Source organism: Maniola jurtina, chromosome W (genome assembly GCF_905333055.1).
Source record: "Maniola jurtina chromosome W, ilManJurt1.1, whole genome shotgun sequence".
Taxonomy (NCBI): Eukaryota; Metazoa; Arthropoda; class Insecta; order Lepidoptera; family Nymphalidae; genus Maniola; species Maniola jurtina.
Window position 1 is genome coordinate 1,688,529 of NC_060057.1, and position 22,603 is coordinate 1,711,131.

General features: G+C 36.7%; 1 protein-coding gene across 2 annotated transcripts; it reads right to left on the reverse strand.

Annotated features, from left to right (window-relative positions):
• Positions 1-3,671: 3,671 nt before the first annotated feature.
• On the reverse strand, positions 3,672-20,848 carry LOC123879925 (Y+L amino acid transporter 2-like). Of its 2 annotated transcripts, none has more exons than XM_045927785.1 (10): positions 20,443-20,848; positions 20,011-20,113; positions 18,474-18,589; positions 17,089-17,214; positions 16,465-16,564; positions 15,816-15,981; positions 11,478-11,678; positions 10,874-11,023; positions 10,328-10,499; positions 3,672-4,421 (listed from the first exon to the last, which is right to left on the reverse strand). In XM_045927785.1, exons 1-10 carry the CDS (start codon positions 20,624-20,626, stop codon positions 4,360-4,362), a joined length of 1,380 nt encoding a protein of 459 aa, XP_045783741.1. In that variant the 5' UTR covers positions 20,627-20,848; the 3' UTR covers positions 3,672-4,359. The 2 variants fall into 2 exon arrangements, with proteins under 2 accessions (XP_045783741.1, XP_045783740.1); XM_045927784.1 differs by having other exon boundaries at positions 15,813-15,981.
• Positions 20,849-22,603: the final 1,755 nt, after the last annotated feature.

Genomic DNA, 22,603 nt, shown 5'->3' on the forward strand with positions numbered 1-22,603 from the left:
GCGCCGACTAAATTTTGGTAACAGTTTCCTATTTTGTGATCCCAGGGAGCTCTAAATATCGATTTTGAACGAAATCGGTCAATTAACAAAGAATTTCAAAATGGCGTCGACTTTTTTAAGTTTTGGTAACAGTTTCCTGTTTTGTGATCCTAGGGAGCTCTAATTATATCGATTTTGAACGAAATCGGTCAATTAACAAAGAATTTCAAAATGGCGTCGACTTTTTTAAGTTTTGGTAACAGTTTTCCGTTTTGTGAGCCTAGGGATCCTCAGATATTGATTTTGAACAAAATCTATGACAGTCCAAGAAAATAGATTTTAAACACTATTTAAATTATTATCATTAACATTAAATTAAATGAAAACACGACGCGCGACGTGTACTGCAGCCCCTGAGCTTGAGCACAGGCCGAGCCGGTATAAACCGATTTCTCTCCGTACGCGACGTAGCGCCTGTGCTCACGCACACACGCGCCTCAAGCTTGTGGTAGTGTACCTATCGTAGCGCGCTTGTATGAAGCTTTGACTCTGTTCGCTACTCCTGTGCTTACGCCTTCCCAAGAGCGCGCCACCACACGGTCATAGCTAAGTTTCACACACTTCAAATCATAGTCAAATTTTTTTTTTTAATAAATACTATTTAATTTAAGAAGTGTCTAGAATTTAAACGATATAAGCGATCGTTCGATAGCAAAAAATTGTACAGCCACCTAATTTGTCCTGTATATAGGAATATTCTAAAACAGTAACAAAATAGGGCTCAAGATGTTATCCTATAGTATCCACGCTGTATTAGTAAGATTAAAAAATTAAAACAAATAAATTATTTTAATAAAAAACTTTATTCAAAAAGCTACAAATAGTTCATTATATTATATTCAAATCAACAATATTATTCCATACAATTTGTTAAAGTTTAATGGTGCAGACTCATTGCCGTGGAGCGTTGTAACGCGACATGGGACGATCGCAATGTCACATTCTAATGCATTGCATTCTGCAACGCGCACCTATTTGTTGAACGTCGCGTCAAATTGCGTTACAACCACTGACATCTGCTAATACAACTTCGAATGGGCACAAAAAATAACTGTCACTTCGTATAGCACACCGCTTCCAGCGTACTTGTGGTGGTTGCAACACACCACTGTACAATAGTGTGTGCACCTTAATTTAGAGACTATACACAAGACATTTTGGAGGGTAGCCAACGAGCATTACATGGGTATTCGAGCCATAGCTCATTGTACTTACGTCTGACGCAATTTTGCGCTTGAAAATGTCTGAATAGGCTCTAAGCTCTAACAAAATAGAAATAGCAAGATTTTTATTCGAGTATAAAAAATAATGTGATGATTTTTACAATAATTTCTATTAAATTACCATTAGTAAAATGTTTTTTTTTTTTCGTAAAAAGCACCAAATGGGTTAAAGCTATTAATCTACCGACATTAAATATGAATTTAAAACATTTATTTAATAATGTACTAATTTAATACACAAGTACATTATTTTCCACAAAGACAGAATAAACAATTTTAAAGTTGTCAACATTTGCTATAAAATTAACTAAAAAAGAAACTGTAAAATAAGCACAACCGTAAAGCAGTTAACAAAAATCAATAACACTTACACACTAGAAACAATAATAAATAATTTAAAAGATTTTAAAGATCTTAAAATCACTGTAGGCCTTCAACGCAGTTTCTGGCATAAATGCATATTGGCACAGAGCAGAAGCGATGCGACGTGTCTCTCCCATATTTGAAAGATTGCACAAATGCGTAAATTCGTATAATATTTATACGATTAAAATATCACCATCACCCATTGCGGTCCCTCCTCTTGTCAGAATGAGAAAGGTTTAGATATAGTACACCTGGACTATATCTCTTAGTTGGCTGCCGTGGTTCAAATTCAATGGGGACAGACATTTTAGAAAAGGCGCGCGTCGCCTCGCTTAGTCTCTGCGTCAATTCGCGTTGAGCCTGACATCTTACAATATTCGAATAAAAAACATTGTAGCCTCTATAACTCAAAAGTACTATGCGATTAAAATCGAGATTCAAGCTTTGGCTCGTATGACTTATAATATACAGTAGTATGTGATTATTATTTAAAGAATAAGCGTAATTTTTTTTTAATTATTAATTCCACAATCAATTTTAGACTTGCCTTTACACAAGTTTAAAAAATCTATTAAAAGTATGCTCCTGAAAAAAGCTTATTATACAATCGAAGATTATGTAAATGACAAAACAGCTTGGATTTGATGCGCTCCAGCAATACACGGCGCTGCAATTGCTTGTATACAGTATGGCATATTATTGTAAATTGTACATTTGAAAAGAGCAACCGCCGAGTTTCTTGCTGGTTCTTCTCGGTAGGAACAGCATTCCGAACCAGTGGTAGATTATTTTGACGATTCAAAAGCACTTGTAAAAGTTTAATTGAATAAAAATACTTTGAATTTGAATTTAGTTTTCAAATTGTGATTTTTAACAAAATTTATGTAATTTTTGCGTTTTATGTATTCTGTTGTATCTAAACTGAGAGATCTAAGTCTATTGCTGTCCCTGTCCACAGAGAGTATTATGAAAAGGATAGCAATAGATTTAGAACTGTCATTTCAGTCAGAATCAGCCACAATGTACAGTATTTGACAACTAACAATGTTAGTAATTCAACAACAAATTACAAATAGATTATACATAATTATTATTTTAACAATATGACAAACAATATTAACTTCCAATAATATAGGTATTTTATATAAGTATCATTCAAAATTTTAAAATTTTAAACTATTATCGACCATAAAATTGCTTCACAACCCCTAGGTCGAATATTGTTTGCAGATTATAAAACTAAAAATGTTTCACTTGCAAAATCTATATTGTGTCTTATGTATCGCATCTAGGGTTTGCTTCAAAAAGCGACATCGGGTGATTAAAAAAAAACAAAAAAAAACTGTGTGGTGACGCCCTATGTGTCACGCGGCAGATTCGTCACGAGATACATTTACATGCACGGTGCACCGCACCGCATGAGCTTGATAGACTTATAAAAGTCTGAGCCTTAATGAAATTTTTGTCAAAGAGGGTAAAGCTATTTTATGGTCGACTGTACATTTTCGAAACAGTCTTCAGCCTTATATGATTGTATAAGATTCGTGAATGTGATAGCAAACATGATAAAATTATTACTAATCATTATAAAACCAAGTGTTCACTAGCAATAAAATTGCAAAAGTCATCTCTGGCAAGTCACTCGCATTGTTAAACAGACGCGAGAAATTGCTTTTCAACGGCAAAACTTCTTTTTTTTCCTTCTCTATGGCTCTTGTGCAGTTTTGTGTTCATGCCATTGATGTAGAGTAGTAGATAATATTAATGATAGATCACAAACAAAATGATTGCTTTTATTATTCGGGCCGCTTTTGAAGCGTTTAGAGGAGAAAACAACGATTGTTCGTTAGTTTTTGGGAGACTTTCCTTAATCCTTTGTTAGAATTGCAGAAATTAAATAATTGTCAGCTCATTTAGCTGGAATAAGTTGTAACTGTTGTAAAATTTTGGCTGCAATAAACAATTTATTTATTTATTTATTCATTTAATTGCTGACTTATACAAGTTTTATTGCTAGTGTATACTAAGGGCGACCAATCAACACTAAGCTATGCTGCGCTTGCTCTATCGCTCCTCTTAAATCATAATGAAGATACTAACGAACCCAGCTGCGGTGCGCTTTGTACGGCTGTGCTGTGTTTGAAACAGCAAGAATCATTGGATACATGCTGGCTCGCTCGGCATCGCATTGCCCATCTAGCTCAGTCTTCCATCTTACTTGCACTTGTACGCATGCATGTCACGCTATCGCAGTCACGCAGCACGATGTTGTTCGTTGAAGAAACATAGCACCAGAAAGTTAGCTTAGCTGAGTACAACATAGCGCAGTATAGCTCAATGTTGATTGTTCACCCTTAAGCTCGGTATCCACCTAAGCGGAGCGGAGAGACGTGTTCAATCGATCAATTAGATTTTTTAAAAGATGACGTTTTTTTCCACTGTTGCTCCGCTTAGGTGGAAACTGTGCCTTAAGCTAGGGTTTCCTAGGAAACTAGTTCCGTCACATAAATTGTACTAAAAGCCTGTTTATCTTTGAGCGAACTAAGAGAAACTAAAGTATAGTACATTTTACATACCTATAAAATGTGATTCATCAGGAACGATTTATTGATTTGAATTAAATTAAATAAATTGACCCATGATTTAAATTAAAACGAATAAAAATATGAGACTACGGAGAGATTGTGATTGATTAGGAGAATTCAACAAGTTGCGCGTATTATCACTCAATTTATTCTTCCTTATCTTCGACAGCAGACATAAACAGTTTCTGGCACACATGGGTGAATTTAACTGGAACAAACCAGTTTTACACATAAATATTTGTTTAATAGGATGTTTCGGCCGTGGCTGGTTACCACCCTGTCGGCAAAGCCGTGCCGCCAAACAATTTAGCGTTTCGGTACGCTGCCGTGAACTAATAGGAGGAACTGGTTTATTAAAAACTTCCATATCCCTTCCAAGTTAGCCCGCTTCCATCTTAGACTGTATCAGATGTCAGACTGCAGTCAAAGGCTAACTTGTATCAATTAAAAAAATCCTGTTCCTTAAAATACATCATCATCACCTTCACCGGCTCACTACTGCGCACGAGTCTCCTCTCAGAAAGAGAAGGGTTTGGTCATAGTCTGTTCCCCGCTCCAGCCCGCCGTGCTCTGAGGGACCGCAGGTCGTAACAAAAAAAAACCACGGTTTGTTCTAAAAAGGCCGGGCCGGTTTATTGAACCCAAGGACGAACACACTTGATCAATATATTTACATGAGTATATATTCCTTACATAATCGACCAAGACCGCGACATATTGGTCGTACAGCGCCATCTATTATCAGGCTTGGTAAACAGTATAATTGGTCTTGAACATACCGCCCGCCAAGGACATTTAGTGAGAAATGTCCTTAATTAAATGTGTTAATATTATGTACTCGTAAATATGACTATGTTCTTGGTGGGTGGTCTTACATGGTTTGAAACTTGTGCTAAATGAACTATAAATGAACTAGGTTGAACTTTGAAATTACATAATTTGACATAATGTTAAATGCACTAGTCTTGAATTTTTGAACTAAATTAAACAATTATAAATGAACTAAATTGCGCTTATAAACCATGCAATGGTTTGCTCTTAATAATTTTACAAATTTGATCTTACGAACTATAGATATTATCAAACTTGAGCTATACATAAACTTAAACTATAACAATTTCTTATTATCTAACTAACCTATACATACAGTTTTGATCTAGTAACAGTTTGACCTCAACGATGACTAATCGCATTTTGAATGAATTGCCACCTTTTCAGTATACTTATATTGGACTCAAAATAGTTAAGTATTATTAACCTTTGGTACAGCTATCAGTGGCCCTACGGATCTTACAAATACCGGTGTAAACGGCAGAGAGTCACTGAGATCTGAACCGTCTCCAGATATGGGTTGTTTTAATGTATATTTTAAATTGTAAGCAACTTTTGTCCTCCTAAGTACTTGAAATATTGTTCTTAAATTCTTCGGTTCGTACTTTCTTCTTCAGTAATTTTTTTTTAAACTAAATGAGAGTTTGATCTCCTTCCGAATGAACTTTTAACTCTGTTGGCAACTGGATACCTAATGTGGATTTTGTGATCTGCACTGTGTATACTTATTTAAATGATTCACCGAACTTGTGAAATTTAATACTAGCTTCCGTCGTGCTTCACCATCGTGAGACTTGTACTGTAGTAAGTTGTTCTACTTCTTCAAGGTAAGTATTCTTTTATTTTCTTTAAAATTATGCTAAAATTGTCTTTTGCTATTTTGCTATACCGAATATGCCTTTTTTTTTGAATTTTTTTATTTTTTTATTTTTATACTTTGTGCTATCCACCTTGTGGCTCAAATTATTATGTGTACTAATTGATAATATTGATCCTTTTGTTTCAGGTCCAGACGTCGGCTTCAGTATTCACCGAGCATCTAGATTGATCTTCGCTTCGGATAAAGGTAAGTCCTAAATCCTATGGTACTCTTTTTCCATTTTTAATTTTCCCTTGATCTTTAGTTTGTCCTTCATAATTTTTGTCCTTTAATTTTTGTTGTTCTTTTTGTTCTAGTTGTCCTTTTTGTTCTATAACTTTTGTTCTAGCGTTCTTTTAGTTCTAGTTGTCCTTTTTTTGTTCTAATATTCATTTTTGTTCTTCATAATAATTTTGCTCTGTTTGTTCTTTTCCATTGTGTTCTGTTTGTGCTTACTCTTGCTTAAGGTGTCTTGCTGTTGCTTGTCGTTTTCTTGTGTGTGGTTTTCTATGTTCTCGTGATCTTCTTTCTTATATATGCTTGTTAATATATCTACTTTATTGTTATTCCATTTTTCAGCTTGCTCTTTTAAGGTTGTCTTATCGTTTCTTACGAATGCATGATGTGGTAAGTAGACAGTTTCATTATTTTCTCTGTCATTTATGTTTACAGATTTTATATGGCCTAATTGTAAATTTCTGTTGTGTTCTAATTGTTTCAGATCTAAATTCTTCGATAGCCTTTTGTGTGATAGTTGGGTTTTGGTTACGTTCAGGTGTCGTGTCTGATTGCAACTTTCATCTGTCTTATTTGGTGTTCTTGGTTTGAACTTTTGCTCTACTTCTATCCGTTTTGAATTTTTAGTTTCAGTGACCTGAGCATGCATAACCGATATTTTCGGAGTGTCCTCGTTGTTCTTGTTAAATTGTTCGTTAACTGTGCCAGACAGAATCCACCCTAATGTTGTTCTTTGTGCTATAAGTTTCCCATTACGGCTCTTTTTTATGCCTTCTTGTACTATTTGGCTATAAATATCAGCACCCAACAGCAAATCGATTGCCTTGGAAGTGTTGAAATGGGGATCTGCTAGTTGTAAGTTCTTAAATTCTGTCCAGTCCATGTTATGCACTTGACGTTCCGGTAAAAACGTAGTTATGTTCTTCAGCACGTAAGCTGTGACCTGTATGTTGTTGTCCTGGTTTGTCCTTGATCTTAATTTGATGGTAACTACATATTTTGATCGTATGGCTTTGTTTCCTCCAAGTCCAGTAATCATTCCGCTTACAGGAGTCTTCTTAAGACGCAACAGCTGGACTGCAGCCTCAGTTATAAAACTGGCCTGCGATCCTTGATCTAACAAAACTCTGAGGATATGATCCTTACCAGCTTCAGACTCGGTGTTTATTAATGCTGTAGGAAGTAAAACCTGACCGCAACTGGAAATCCTTTGAGTTGAAAGACATGAAACTATTGGTGGAGTATTAGTTAAAGTGCTAGTACTCTCAACAGGTTTTTCTGCCGTTGAACTGGAAGCTGTGCTCTCGATCTCTTGATGCAAAAGGGAATGGTGACGCAATTTACAAATCCTGCAGGATCCAGGATTTTTGCACTGAGAAGATATGTGATTGCTGCCTAAACAGTTCACGCAAATTGAATTCTTGCCCACAAAGTCACGCCTTGTTGCGATATCTTCACCAGCAAACCTTTTACAAAAACACAATTTGTGTTGCTCTGAACAATACTCACAGCGCATAACTGAGGTATTTGTAGCTATAAAAGACTTTGGTTTTGAACTAGAACCACTGTTGTACTGTACTGAAGGTTTTCTAGAATCTACAAATTCTAAAGCGCGAAAACGGTTTTCCATAAAAGTTTTAAATTGTTCTAAGGTTGGCAATTGATTCGAATCGACTGAACTAGAAATATGTAGCTCCCACTGTTTCCGTGTTTCGGAATCGAGTTTGAAAGTAACAATGTGAATTATAATAATATCCCATGTGCTAACATCAATGTTTATATTTTTTAAGGCATTCAAGCAGTCTATGGTGGTATCTATAAGGTCTTTTAGACCGGATGCTGACTCAGTGTTCATATGTTTAATGCTAAACAAGCGCTTAAAGATGCATTTTGCTAAGTATTTTCTATTGTTGTACCTTTGTTCTAATAGAGACCAGCATCGACTGTAATTTGCACTAGTAATTGGTGTATGCCTTATTAATTGCTCTGCCTCACCCGTTATGTGAGCTTTCAAATAATTTAACTTTTGTACATTGTCTAAATCAGTATTATTGTGAACTAGAGAAACGAATAAATCACGAAATGTTGTCCATTCTGAATAACTACCCGAAAATGTCGGAATAGTAATTTTTGGAAGCTTTACTAACGGGCTGACCTTATCACTATTTGTACTTGACTGACTTTCTGTTGACCTAAGTTGATTTAAAGTTCTGACTAAAAGAGATTTATAATTGAAATAGTGATCTTTAGTAATATCATAAATTTCTTTTACAACATACTGTGTACTTGCTAAAATATCTGGTTGTGAAATTTCAAACAATTTAGCATGATTTGCTCTAAAAGATAACCAATCTGTTTCTAAACTTTCCGATCTAATTTCAACGTATTCTTTGCTTATTCTTTCTTTTGCACTTTTCTTAAAATTGGATAAATCCTTTTTAATTGAATTATGTAAATCTAACTGCACATTTATTAGTCCTTCCATTTTGTCCTCAAATTAAATTAATTATTGATCTACTTAGCTAAAACTTCACCTCTTTACTGACCTATTAAATGTCTACTAAGTATCTTTCAAAATATTTACAAGTGTATGAAATTACGTGAAAATTTTACAAGTGTTTGAAATTTCATGAAAATTTCACAAGTGTTTGAAACTTGTACTATTCTAAGGGAAAACGGACATAGGTTCCCCGTTCCCTCGTTTTTATTGAAATTATACTAAGTCTAAACTAACATGCAATTTACTCTAAGTTAAGATTCTCTAATATATTTACAAGTCTTAAATGTTTATGTTCTTAGCTTAAATTTTCTAAGTGGTTGAAACCATATAAATAAAGTTCAATTTTGCTTGAAATTAAACCGCTGATATAAAGTTCAATTTTGCTTGACAAATAATAATTTGAAGTTTGTACTCACAGTTTGACACTTCACTTTTGCACTCACACGTCACGATGACAGCTGTCAGCTTGACTTTGGCACCTGTCAGACTTGACTTTGACACCTGTCAAACTTGACTTTGACACCTGTCAAACTGGTCCTTGGTAGTCCATCCTTGGCGTACTAGGGTTGTCCTGCTCTGCACCACTCGTCTCGCTCGCTCTCGCTGGTCCACGCTGCTGGCGCCCTCTGCCGGCGCCTGCCGCCACTGCTGGAACCACGTACTCTGGTGTCTGCAGCGATCCACTGCGAGTACGGTGAGTGGTCCACTCCAGTGGACCACTTGTTCTTCAAAAAAGGTCCGGTTCTGAAGGAACAAAATGTTCCCCGCTCCAGCCCGCCGTGCTCTGAGGGACCGCAGGTCGTAACAAAAAAAAACCACGGTTTGTTCTAAAAAGGCCGGGCCGGTTTATTGAACCCAAGGACGAACACACTTGATCAATATATTTACATGAGTATATATTCCTTACATAATCGACCAAGACCGCGACATATTGGTCGTACAGCGCCATCTATTATCAGGCTTGGTAAACAGTATAATTGGTCTTGAACATAGTCTATAATTATGGTCAAGTGGTCACACATTTGAGAACATTGTGGAGAACCCTCAGACTTGCAGTTTCCTCACGCTTTCCTTCACCGTAAAGCAAGTGATATTTAACGGGTATAGAACGCTCTTCTGGCATCAGTTTTCCCCTCCAATTTGAATATGGGTAGCTTTAAGTCAAGAGTGAATAGGTATCTTCTAGGCAAGCGCGTTCTATCTTAGGCTGATCATCACTTGCCAGCAGGTCTGATTGCAGCCATGCGCTAGTGTGTAAATTAAAAAAAACCGGCCAAGTGCGAGTCAGACTCGCGCACCGAGGGTTCCCTACTCCGGTATTTTTCCGACATTTTGCACGATAAATCAAAAATTACTATGCAAAATTTGTTTTTGAATGTACAGGTAAAGCTCTTTTATATGACACCCCACTTGGTATAGTTATCTTACTTTGAAAATTGAAAATAGTGAATATTTGTTCATGAACACATTTTGATTTTATTGTGATGTAACAACAAAATCATGGTTTCCGGATTTTTCCCTTTACTTGTGCTATATGACCTATCTACGAGTACCTGCCAAATTTCATGATTATAGGTCAACAAGAAGTGCCCTATAGGTTTTCATGACAGACAAACAGACAGACAAGAAAGTGATCCTAAAAGGGTTTCGTGTTTCTTTTTGAGGTACGGAAACCTAATAAACTCACCAGAGATGTCCCTCACGACCTTGGGCTTGGATTGGACGAGGAGGTAGTACACGGGCACTCCAGCAAGCGTCATCAGGGCGCCGGCCACCACGGCCACGGGCTCGCTCACTATCGGCACCACTAACAGTATCAAACACGTCGTCACGAACACGATCGGCATCCAGAGTGACACCTGAGAATTAACAATGCTCCATGATAACTGGGTCATCCCAGAGCTAGAAGTCAAGACTAAGACTTTTTTTTTCTGGAGTTTCTTTTTTACATTTAGATACCTACTAGTTGGGTACCTAATACAATTTTTATGCTTTATAGATTTTTTTTCAACATTTACATCTAGCCTTACAGGATAGTTCCTAATTCGCCAAGCTAGGACGTTGGGGTCCCAAGGTGCTAGTACGGCGACTTCGCACCGGAGCGCAGCGTTGGAAGACCCCTTACTAGGACGGACGACATCAGACGGCACAAAATCATGGCACGCGGAAGTCCCTACAAGAGGTCTATGTCCAGCAGTGTATGTCTATCGGTTGTTGATGATGATGAACTTACTTTAATAGGCCTAACAAGGACCGGTCTCTTATACCGCAGCCAAAGCACGGCGCTGCAACTGAGCGTGGTGAAGAAGGACTCCACCACGGTGCAATACGTTATGAGAGACGTCAGGTTGTCCGGCACCAACATTATAAGGGATACCAGCATCTGAAAACCATTATGAGGTTTTATATCCATTTCTACTAATAATTTTATAAAGAGGTAAAGTTTGTAATTTTTTTTGTAGAAATTCATCTCAATCGTTCCCATGGATATAGGATTTTAAAAATCTCGTAAAAACTCATTGATTTCCGGGAGAAAATTTTTTTTTCGGAAAAAGATATTTTTTAACTCTCTCTCCCAATTATAATAGCAATAAATAGCAATTAATGATATACTGTCAAAAAATGATGCACTAGTCAGTTTTAGTTTGTTTTTGTTTTTGGTAATTGTTCCTGTAACCTACCTTTCACTTTTTTTCTTTTAATTGTTGTACCTTATTATTTGGTTGACTACATAAGTTGTGGTTTGTGTGTTCTATGTGTGTGCTGCCTGGTATTTTATAATTGTACTGTTTGTCTCCATAGTATAAATAAATAAAATAAATAAATAAATAACTCACCAGGAACACGAGCGAAGGCATCGGCGACATACACTTGACGTTGATGTGAGCCAGCAGCTCAGGCATGTGGCCGTTGCGCGCGCCCGCAAAGCACATGCGCGATGACGTCATTATGTGCACCGACAGGCCGCCCAGCACGGCCACCGCGACCAGCGTCGGCATCGCCCACCGCATCCAACCCAGAGCCAACACGGCGAAATCCTAAACACCAGCGCAAACAGATAAGAGTCATTCTACCCTCCTTCTCAGGGTTCCATACCCGAAGGCTGCCAACATGCCGTTATTAATAGCTCGTTCACACAGGCTGCGTAAGCATAGACGTAGCGCGTACCATTGCGTATGGAGCTGTATGAAACATGGCACACCGCTTGCGTAAAGCGTGGACATATACGTAACCCGGTCTGTTAGGGGTTTACGTGTCACTGTACGTGCTTGGTGTTAATCAGCCTTAATTCCAATGTTATACTTGGCTTCATGTTGCAATATTATATACATATTTTATGATGTAAGACATGAATGCAAATAAAGAAAGAATAAAGAATAACCTTTCGCCGCTCGTCCATCCGTCGGTTTGTCGGCGGGCTGCATTTCATGAAATGTAATACGTAGAGACCAATTTCCTTTTTCCATTATTCACTGTTCATTAGTAAACCTTCATCTTTTCCATATATTGTGGTGTTGTTGGCATAATTTCGTCTAACTTAAAAGGAAATTGGCCTGTCTAAAACTATAGACAGCTTAATAGACGTAAAAGAAATTTATAATAATTTTGAAGAAAAACTTACATCAATACAAAAATCGATAACAGCTCAGACATAAACCAATAGCAAAGAAATACCAGAAAATATTATAGACTTGATGAAACAGCAGAAAAATTCGATAAAAAATCGAAAGAACAGGAAATATATTAATGAAATAAGTAAAAAAAAGACACCTCAGACAAAAGAAAGAAAAAAAAGAGATCAAAACTTATCCAAAAATATATAGAATCAACCAGCGCTATTAAAAAAGCATATAGAGAATTAGATAAAAAAGTACAATGGTAACAAAAGTAAAATAAAGAAAAGAAGCAAGTTGGCAATAGAGAAGGGATTATATAAGTAGAGACAAAATTTTACGATTTATATAAATGTGACCAAAACTCTGCCGAAGACACAAACTTGAATAGAGTAGAAGAACCGATACCATAGATCTTGACAGAAGAGGTGTTTAACGCTCTGTCGACGCGGAAAAATAATAAATCTCCAGGTGAAGATGGCATCACAAATGAGCTTCTCAAAGCAGCTGAACCTGCAATTAATAACATCATGTGCACAATTTTCAACGCAATATTATTATTGGCGTCACTCAGAAAAGCAGGTATTATTTAAATATTTTTATCGAATTATTGGAATGTCCTCTCCAAAACCAACACAAAAAAAACACAAGTTTAATGTGTAAGGTTATCCGAGAGTTTTAATCTAAACAAACTAATGCCAAAATAAATAATTTAATTAGAGCGTGATTGCTATCACAACATCTAATTATCAGTTCACAACCCAAATACCGAAAATATGCGATATCGCTCCGAATCTCAGAAGGAGACTGAACTAAAACCTTCGAAACACCCGTATTTATGCAAGTTCAATCTTGTTGGCCACCTAGCAACAGATTGTAGGTATGACATCGAATGAGCCAAATATCGATTTTATCAAACTACCTGCATTAGGTAAATTAATAATTTTATATTATTTTTGACAACTCAAATCAACTTTTTAAAAATAACCTTACAGTTCGGCCGTCCTGAATTTAACACGCCCTCGTGTTTCTAAATAATCTTGTCATGTCAGTCGCGGGCTTCCTTGCCCTAAGTCAAATCCAAATCATGGGCTATCCTGCCCTCCGTCAAATCATTAAAACCTATCCTTGAACTGCCGAACTCTCAGTTTTAATATCAAATCAACAATAAATCCAAACGACTAACTTCTCATTCGATGTATACAAAATCTGAACCACTTATTGCAAATTACTTTCCACTACACAAAAGACTAAATTCTTAAAAAAAAACTAGAAATTTTAATCACCAAATCAAACTCAATAAAAAAATTTAATCAAATGTGGGTTGTTTACAAAAAGATACCAAAGCGAAATTAAGGCAACGTGAGACACGTCCCGCTTCTGAATTATTGGCGTCACTCAGAAAAGCAGGTATTATTTAAATATTTTTATCGAATTATTGGAATGTCCTCTCCAAAACCAACACAAAAAAAACACAAGTTTAATGTGTAAGGTTATCCGAGAGTTTTAATCTAAACAAACTAATGCCAAAATAAATAATTTAATTAGAGCGTGATTGCTATCACAACATCTAATTATCAGTTCACAACCCAAATACCGAAAATATGCGATATCGCTCCGAATCTCAGAAGGAGACTGAACTAAAACCTTCGAAACACCCGTATTTATGCAAGTTCAATCTTGTTGGCCACCTAGCAACAGATTGTAGGTATGACATCGAATGAGCCAAATATCGATTTTATCAAACTACCTGCATTAGGTAAATTAATAATTTTATATTATTTTTGACAACTCAAATCAACTTTTTAAAAATAACCTTACATTACATAGGGAAAAAATACCCATCAATAATAAAACTATTACATAAAAAGGTAACCCTAGCGACAACTATCGTCCTATTAGCTTAACTTCAAATATATACAAAATATTTTCTGACATAATTCTTATAAGAATTGAAAGTTCCTTGGATGAATGCCTTTAGAGCAAGCAGACTTTCGAAGTGGATTTAGCTATTGATCACATTACATAACCTAAACCAAATAATTGAGAAATATAATAAATATAATAAAACTATTTACATAATATTAATCGACTACTCAAAAGCTTTTGACAGTCTAGAACACAGTGAAATATGGAAGGCACTATTCGAGCAAATATTAGTTACCTAATATATTAATATTATAAAAAATATTTATGTAAATAGCACAGCAAAAATCAAACTAGAAAGGGAGAGGAAGTGGTTTAAGCTATCGAAAGGAGTAAAGCAGGGAGATCCATTGTCGCCAAAAATATTTAATGCAGTACTAGAGAGCGTGTTTCGAAAATAAACTGGAATGAACAAGGAATAAAAATAGATGGCAAATATCTGAATAATTTGAGCTTCGCGGATGATCTAGTATTATTCGCCGAAAACCCTGTTAGAGAAAATGTTAAATGAATTGTTGTATGAAAGCAATAAGGTTGGCCTTGAAATGAAATGAAATTTTATTTATTTGTTGAATATCATGAACCTTGACATTAAAATACAAAAGACAAAAGCAATGACAAACGGAACCAAGAAATGCATCAAAGCAAACAATTTAGAAATAGAATATGTTGATGAATACATTTATCTCTGAGAAATAGTCTCAACGAAAGATTCGATGAAAAAAAAAGCAGAACGACGAACATCAAACGCGTGGAACAGATACTGGATGCTAAAACAAGTAATGAAATTAAAATAAATGTCAATGAAATGCAAACGAAAAGTATTTGATAGCTGTGTACTGCCTACACTAACCTATGGTAGCCAACTCTGGGCCCTGACACAAAAATTAGTGTTAATTAAATAAATTAGTATTATTAATAGGATAAGTCTTTTTAACTATAATCCATACTAATATTAGAAATGCGAAAGTGTGTCTGTCTGTCTGTCTGCTACGTTTTAACGGCCTAACTGCTGAACCGATTGTAATGAAATTTGCTACAGACTTGGGCCACATCCCGGGGAACGACATAGTCTACTTTTTAGCTTGGAAAATCAAAGGGTTCCTACGGGATTGAAGAAACCGAAATCCACGGAAGCCACGGGCATCCTCTAGTTAAATATAATTTGCTGTAACGGTGAAAAAAAGATCGTAAGAAACTGGCATGCCTGAGAGTTCTCCATAATGTTCACAAAGGTGTGTGAAGTCTGCCAATCCACACTTAGCCAGCGTGGTAGACTATGGCCAAAACTCTTCTCACTCTGAGGAGAGACCCGTGCGGTTGAAAACTATAAATCTTTTTTTTTTCTCTCGTCTGGCTTTACACAGATTAGCCAATGCCAAGTTTATAGTTATTTACAAGTTAGGGAAACTATATTATAAGTTTAGTATGGACTTCGTCTGTGCCGGCGCACGCCGAAACACGCCCGGCGCCCCTTTAGAGCGCTTCCAAGTCAGTTCCACCACCAAGAAACACCAGTGAAACACAATCACCACCACCACTAAAAAAAAAACACTGCAAAAAGGCACCGCACGCGCGTCAGCAAACGCCAACACACACGAAGTCTGAATCATTATTATGCATCGGTCTCACAACAGCAATAGCTTCCGAGGCTCTGACTCCAGCAGGTCCGAGCACTGCCATGTAAGACACGTTCGCCAGTAGGTAGATCGCCGTAACCAGGGGCAACGACAGATAAATCGCTCGCGGCAGATTCACGAACGGATCCCTTAGCTCCTCTGTCATGAAGTTGAGGTAGCTCCTAAAACAATTTTTAAAATTTTTAAGTGAAAAACTTCTTTATTACAGTACTATTTATTTATTTATTTTTAGGGTTCCGTACCTCAAAAGGTAAAACCCTTATAGGATCATTTTGTTGTCTGTCTGTCTGTCGAGTCTGTCAAGAAAACCTATAGAGTGCTTCCCATTGACCTAGAATCATGAAAGGCAGGAAGGTAGGTCTTATAGCAGAAGTAAAGGAAAAGATCCAAAAACAGTAAATGTTACAAACAGTAAATGTAACAGTATGGTTAAAATCATTAAAAAAATAACTATACTCAGTGGGGTATCATATGAAAGGGCTTTACTTGTACATTCTAAAACAGATTTTTATTTATTTTTATGCATAATAGTTTTTGATTTATCTTGCAAAATGTCAGAAAAAATACCCAAGTACGGTGCGCGAGTCTGACTCGCACTTGGCCGGTTTTTTTAGTCTTTTGAGGATTTCACTTTATGAACTTACCAGCCTGAATAAGAGAAAATTCCCGAGTAAAACGCCACGGACCAGTCGCTGATGGAAGGCTTGGTGCCAGCCCAACCGTCTTCGAAATGTTCAGTGCCTCCTATAACCATACATCTTGATAAGGGTTATGCACATACAGGGTATAATTAGATTTTAGAACTAGGAGTGGACGCCTGTGACGCAGCTGACTGACAGTCTCCTTAAAGAAATAACGTCTCTGACATCATGTCAGGGGAAGCAGCAACACTTGTCAAATTGACAAGTGTTATTAAAGAAACCCCAGTGATAAATGATTCAAAAGCATTTGTAAAAGTTTTTTTGGATTAAAAATATATTTCATTCAATTACATAACAGAGAGAGCGCTATACTAACTTCTTTCTGTTAGGGTATAGCGTAGTATTAGTGCCCGACAAACAACTTGAGCATTGACGCGATTGGCTGACGAATAGCGGGTGCACGCGATTGGTCGATCAGTGGGCACAAGTGGGCGCGATTGGTTGATACGTTGACTTCCGCTTTCCGAATTCGCCAACTTTCTCCGCTGCTTTAGATCCAAGTTGCTTGCCGGGCACTATAGTTGATATGAATCTAAGTTACTTGCCGTACACAACATTATGAATTACCTCCAGCCATCCAAACAATGCCTCCACCAATAATAATGACTAGTGCAGATATCTTTGTGAACATGAACACATTCTGGACGCGTGTAGTGAACTTTACGTCGTAAGCGTTTATGAAGGTGAGGAAACCTGCAACCGAGATGTATAAAAGTACTATTTAAGGGCGAAGCGAGCGGCCTGCCCGCGAAATTCTTTAATTTGGTTTTTCGCAATCAGAATGCCTTAAACCTACGTTGTCGTATTAGTTTACAAATTGCGAAAAACCAAATTAAATTTGAATTTCGCGGGCAAGCCGGTCTCATGCCCCTTAAGGAAGCATTATGATTATAAGGGTTCCGTACCGCAAAAGGAAAAACGGAAGCCTTATAGGATCACTCTGTTGTCGTGTCTGTCAAGAAAACTTATAGGGTACTTCCCGTTGATCTAGAATCATGAAATATGGCAGGTATGTAGGTCTTATAGCAAAGTAAAAGAATAAATTGGAAAACCGTCAATTTGGGGTTACATATTTTAAAAAATATTAAAATGTGTTTCAATTTTCAAAGTAAGATAACTATAGCAACTGGGGTATCATAGGAAAGGGCTTTACCTGTATATTCTAAAACAGATTTTTATTTATTTTTATGCATGATAGTTTCCGATTTATCGTGCAAAATATATACGTGAGTATGTCTGTTACTTAAAATGGAAATCAATGACGATAGTTGAAACATTCAAATGTTTTATTAAATTAATAATTAATTATTGCCAATAATCTGTGATAGCCTTAGATGGTTAAATAGTCTGCATCCTATTTGGGAACTCAAAGGTTGCTTTATGGCACTCTATTAGGCATGATTGTCATAAAAAAAGCCTAATTATTCAATGATTATTTATTAGGAGCAGACTGATCCAAAAGGTCGCCGTTCAAACCCCCACCATCGCACTATTGTAGTACCCAAACCTAGCAAAAGCTTTACCCTTAGTTGGAGGGGAAATGGAAATGTTAGTCAAATGCTAATCCATACTATAATATTATAAATGCGAAAGTGTGTCTGTCTGTCTGGCTGCTACCTTTTCACGACCCAACAGTTTAACCGATTCTGACGAAATTTGGTACAGGGTTACCTTATATCCTGGGGACGGACATAGGCTACTTTTGATCCAAAGAGTTCCCACAGGATTCCCAAAAAAACCATCCGATTATGAAATTTCGTACCGAGGCAGCTGGCGCCCCTGTCATTGACATAGGCAACTTTTTATCCCGGAAAATCAAACAGTTTCCACAGGATCTTACAAAACCTAAATCCACGCGGACGAAGTCGCAGGCACCCTCTAGTATTCTTTAAAAATAAAACATTATCACGCGGGTAGTGTCGCGAACAAATGCCAGTGTGAAATATACTCACAAATAGTGACAGCCGCGATCAATTTCCGACACAGTGGGTCTATTGTACAATTAGGAAATATTGGCTGCAGGATATTACTGGCAAAAGTCAACGACATGATTGCATTGGTACTTGGCCTGAAAAGGAATTAATTCTAATTACTTTAACATTCAAATTTCACAGTTTTTAGAGTTTTAAGGGTTTACCTAAAAAGGAAAAAGGTACCCTTAGCCCTAATTCGCACACGCGTTAAAAAAGCGTTGCGTTAAAACCCGGCGTTGCGCTGACAACACAAAGTGCGCGTTAAAAAAGCGTTGACGTGTGAATAGATACTTGGGAATGCATTTGTTCTATTTGAAACGCTTTTTAACGGACGTTAAAAAAGCTCTGGTGCGAATGAGGCCTTATAGGATCACTTAGTTGCCTGTTTATCGTGTCTGTCAAGTAAAACTGATCGTGTACTTGTTGTTGACATGAAAGGCAGGTAGATAGGTCTTTATAGCACAAATAAAGAAAAAATCCGAAAAGTACAAGTGTAAATTAAAAATTTATAACACCCCCGACAAGTAAAGGTTATAGTAACTAGAAAAGAGCTGATAACTTTCAAACGGCTGAACCGATTTTCTTGGAGTATAGCTAAGAACACTCCCGATTAAGCCACCTTTCAAACAAAAAAAACTAAATTAAAATCGGTTCATTAGTTTAGGAGCTACGATGCCACAGACAGATACACAGATACACACGTCAAACTTATAACACCCCTCTTTTTGGGTCGGGGGTTAAAAACAAATTTGTGTTGATGGCCCTGCTCATCATTAACTTGCAGAGTTGCAGATAAAAGTCTTATAATATCTTGTACTATGGTAAGGAACCCTTCATGTGCGAGGGCAACTCACACTTGACAGGTCTTTTTTCAGAAAACTATACAGCCTAGATGTAGATAGGTTCGCAACAAAAATCGAATTTCAGTACAAGTATGTCATTGCAATTCAAGTAAAGTAATTGTAAAACATGCAGCTCAATGTAAAGGTGCAACATGGCAGATTTCACAGCTCATAGGTAAGACACCACATGTCTAGCTGAGATCTGATTTTAACCCCCAACCCAAAAGAGGGGTGTTATAAGTTTGACCTGTGTATCTGTCTGTGGCTTTGTAGCTCCTCAACTAAAGAACCAATTTTAATTTAGTTTTTTTTGTTTTAAAGGTGGCTCGATCAAGTGTTCTTAGCTATAACCCAAGAAAATCGGTTCAGCCGTTTGAAAGTTATCTGCTCTTTTCTAGTTACTGTAACCCTCACTTGTTGGGGGTGTTATAAATTTTTAATTTACACTTGTTGTACAATGCAGTAATATGTACATGCAGCTGACGCACCTCGTTTTTCGCGCACTATGAGTGCTCTTTTTGCGTGAAATTATAAGTAAGAAAATGAATACAGAAAATTTTATATGATTTCACAAATTTGATATGATTCAAAATTCAGAGATTTTCAAATGGACCCAGGAGTGGTTTTCCCTTGTATGCCCGCTATGGAAAGGTTTGTTAACTCTTCATACTTACACAAATACTAAATTAGCATCCCAGAGGTATAAAAATGCAGGCAATGATCCATATGCTTCGTTGATATAATGATAATCTCCTCCACTTTGTGCCAGGGTTGTGCCTGCGAAATGAGTCAGTTGTATACAAGTATGTAATATTACCCACTCTTCTCTGGTTACCCACATAGCTGGGGCCTTACACTAACTAAACTGACATTTCTTGAAAAGAAAAGAAAGAAATGATATCCATTCTAATATTATCATTAAGAAAATGTGTTTATTCATATCTGCTAGCTTTTGACAGCCTATCAGTTTAACCAATTATAACAAAATTTGGTAGATTGTTTGCACCCTGGGGAAGAACATAGGCTACTTTTGGTCCCATTGGAAAATCAAAAAGCATAAACATAATATTCCGGCAGATTTTATTTAAGAAATTAATTTTATTTACCTAATTCAGCATATGATAGAGCTCCAAGCGTGGCCAGCACTCCGCAAGCTGCCCACACGGACAAAGCTCCCCATACTGATCCAGTTTTTTCTATTACTTCTCTGGGCGATATAAAAATACCACTACCGAAAATTATCCCGAGTATTATAGCGACCCCTTCCAGTAGACCTAGCTGCTTCCTCATTTTCACTCATTCCTCACACATATTGAGTTCAATTCAAACTGGTCGATGTAAAAACCTTTCTGTTCAGTGAAAACGAAAGAAGACAAAGGTGGAAAACTCAACAGTTGACACGCTCTAGAATCTAAATGAAAATCCGACTGAACTCACAGATCACTATACTATACTAACAAAAACCATTGACCCTTCACAATATAAATATAAGCAGCGATATATTAAAAGTCATAATAACCCACCAAAAACATTTCATGTAAAAAGGTAGCCAAGACTCACAAGTTCATAATGTTTTCCCTGTTAAAAAGTTATGAGATCTCTAATAGAGCCAAGCCCCTAGCTGAGCTTAGATTTGTGCTGGCCATGGGACCTATCCCAAGTCCAAAGTAATATAGCTCTTAAATGTTCTTGACTGTATCAAATTTATAACAATAAATAACAAATCACTCTACTTACAAGCTCTGATTCTACAAACCCTACATCTTGGTAAAAAAAGGACGGCTTGGCCGTTTAATGTTCGTAAAACTATTACATGACATAACATATTTTAAGGCCTTAAGGAATAGTTTGTTCGACAATTACTAATTTGTATTGTACTTCGTGATGGTCGCAGAAGCAATTCCGGGCTTAGATGTCATTTCAGATAAAAAATCCACGAACTGTAAACGGCCAAGCCGTACTTTTTTTACCAAGATATAGGGTTTGTAGAATCAGAGCTTGTAAGTAGAGTGATTTGTTATTTATTGTTATAAATTTGATACAGTCAAGAACATTTAAGAGCTATATTACTTTGGACTTGGGATAGGTCCCATGGCCAGCACAAATCTAAGCTCAGCTAGGGGCTTGGCTCTACTAGAGATCTCATAACTTTTTAACAGTGAAAACATTATGAACTTGTGAGTCTTGGCTACCTTTTTACATGAAATGTTTTTGGTGGGATTTCATTTCTTTTTGGCAGGTGCCCTAGATTTTTTTGGATCTATTTTTTGTAGGTACATCATTTTCATGGCCCACTCTCTATCGTTACCTCTTTTTTTAAAAGCTTTTATTCAACTTGCAATGTACTCGTATGTAAATATGTTTGTTTCGGGTGGAATCTTGCAACTCAATTTTGAAGCAGATATACCAAATTTCAGTCTTTTAGGACTTCAGGAAACACAGATACTTGGTACGTTTGATAAATCTGCCACGGACATCTTATCCTGAAAACTTTAGAATTCGAGCAACAGATTTTACAGATATGCATCTCATATACGAGGGGATGAAGGGGGACCCAATTTCTTAATTTATCTGTTGTTCATAATTGTTGAAATTTCTACTTAATGCCAAATTTCAGTCTTCTAGAACTTCAGAAAGTACCCTAGAATTTGTGACTAGAGGTTTTGAATGTCGATAAATCTGAAACTATAAAAGCTAGACAATTGATACTCAGTGCGTTAATGAATCTGCCAAGGACATCTTATCCTGAAAATATCAGCATTCTAGCGATAGAATTTACAGATTTGCTTCCCCCATACAAAGGCGTAGAGTGAGGGTGAAATTTCCAATTTCTTAATTTTCCTGTAGTTTGTGTGCAATTTCTAGTCTACATATCAAATTTCAGTCTTCTAGGACTTCGGGAAGTACCCTAGAATTACAGACTAGAAGTTTTGACTGTCAATTAATCTGAAACTATAAAAGCTAGACAATTGATACTCAATGCGTTTAATCAATCTGCCAAGGACATCTTATCCTGAAAATATCAGCATTCTAGCGACAGAATTTACAGATTTGCTTTTCTCATAAGAGGCGTAGAGGGGGGGAAATTTCCAAAGTCTTAATTTTCCTGTAGTTTGTATGCAATTTCTAGTCTACATACCAAATTTCAGTCTTCTAGAACTTCGGGAAGTGCCCTAGAATTACAGACTAGAAGTTTTGACTGTCAATAAATCTGAAACTATAAAAGCTAGACAATTGATACTCAATGCGTTTAATCAATCTGCCAAG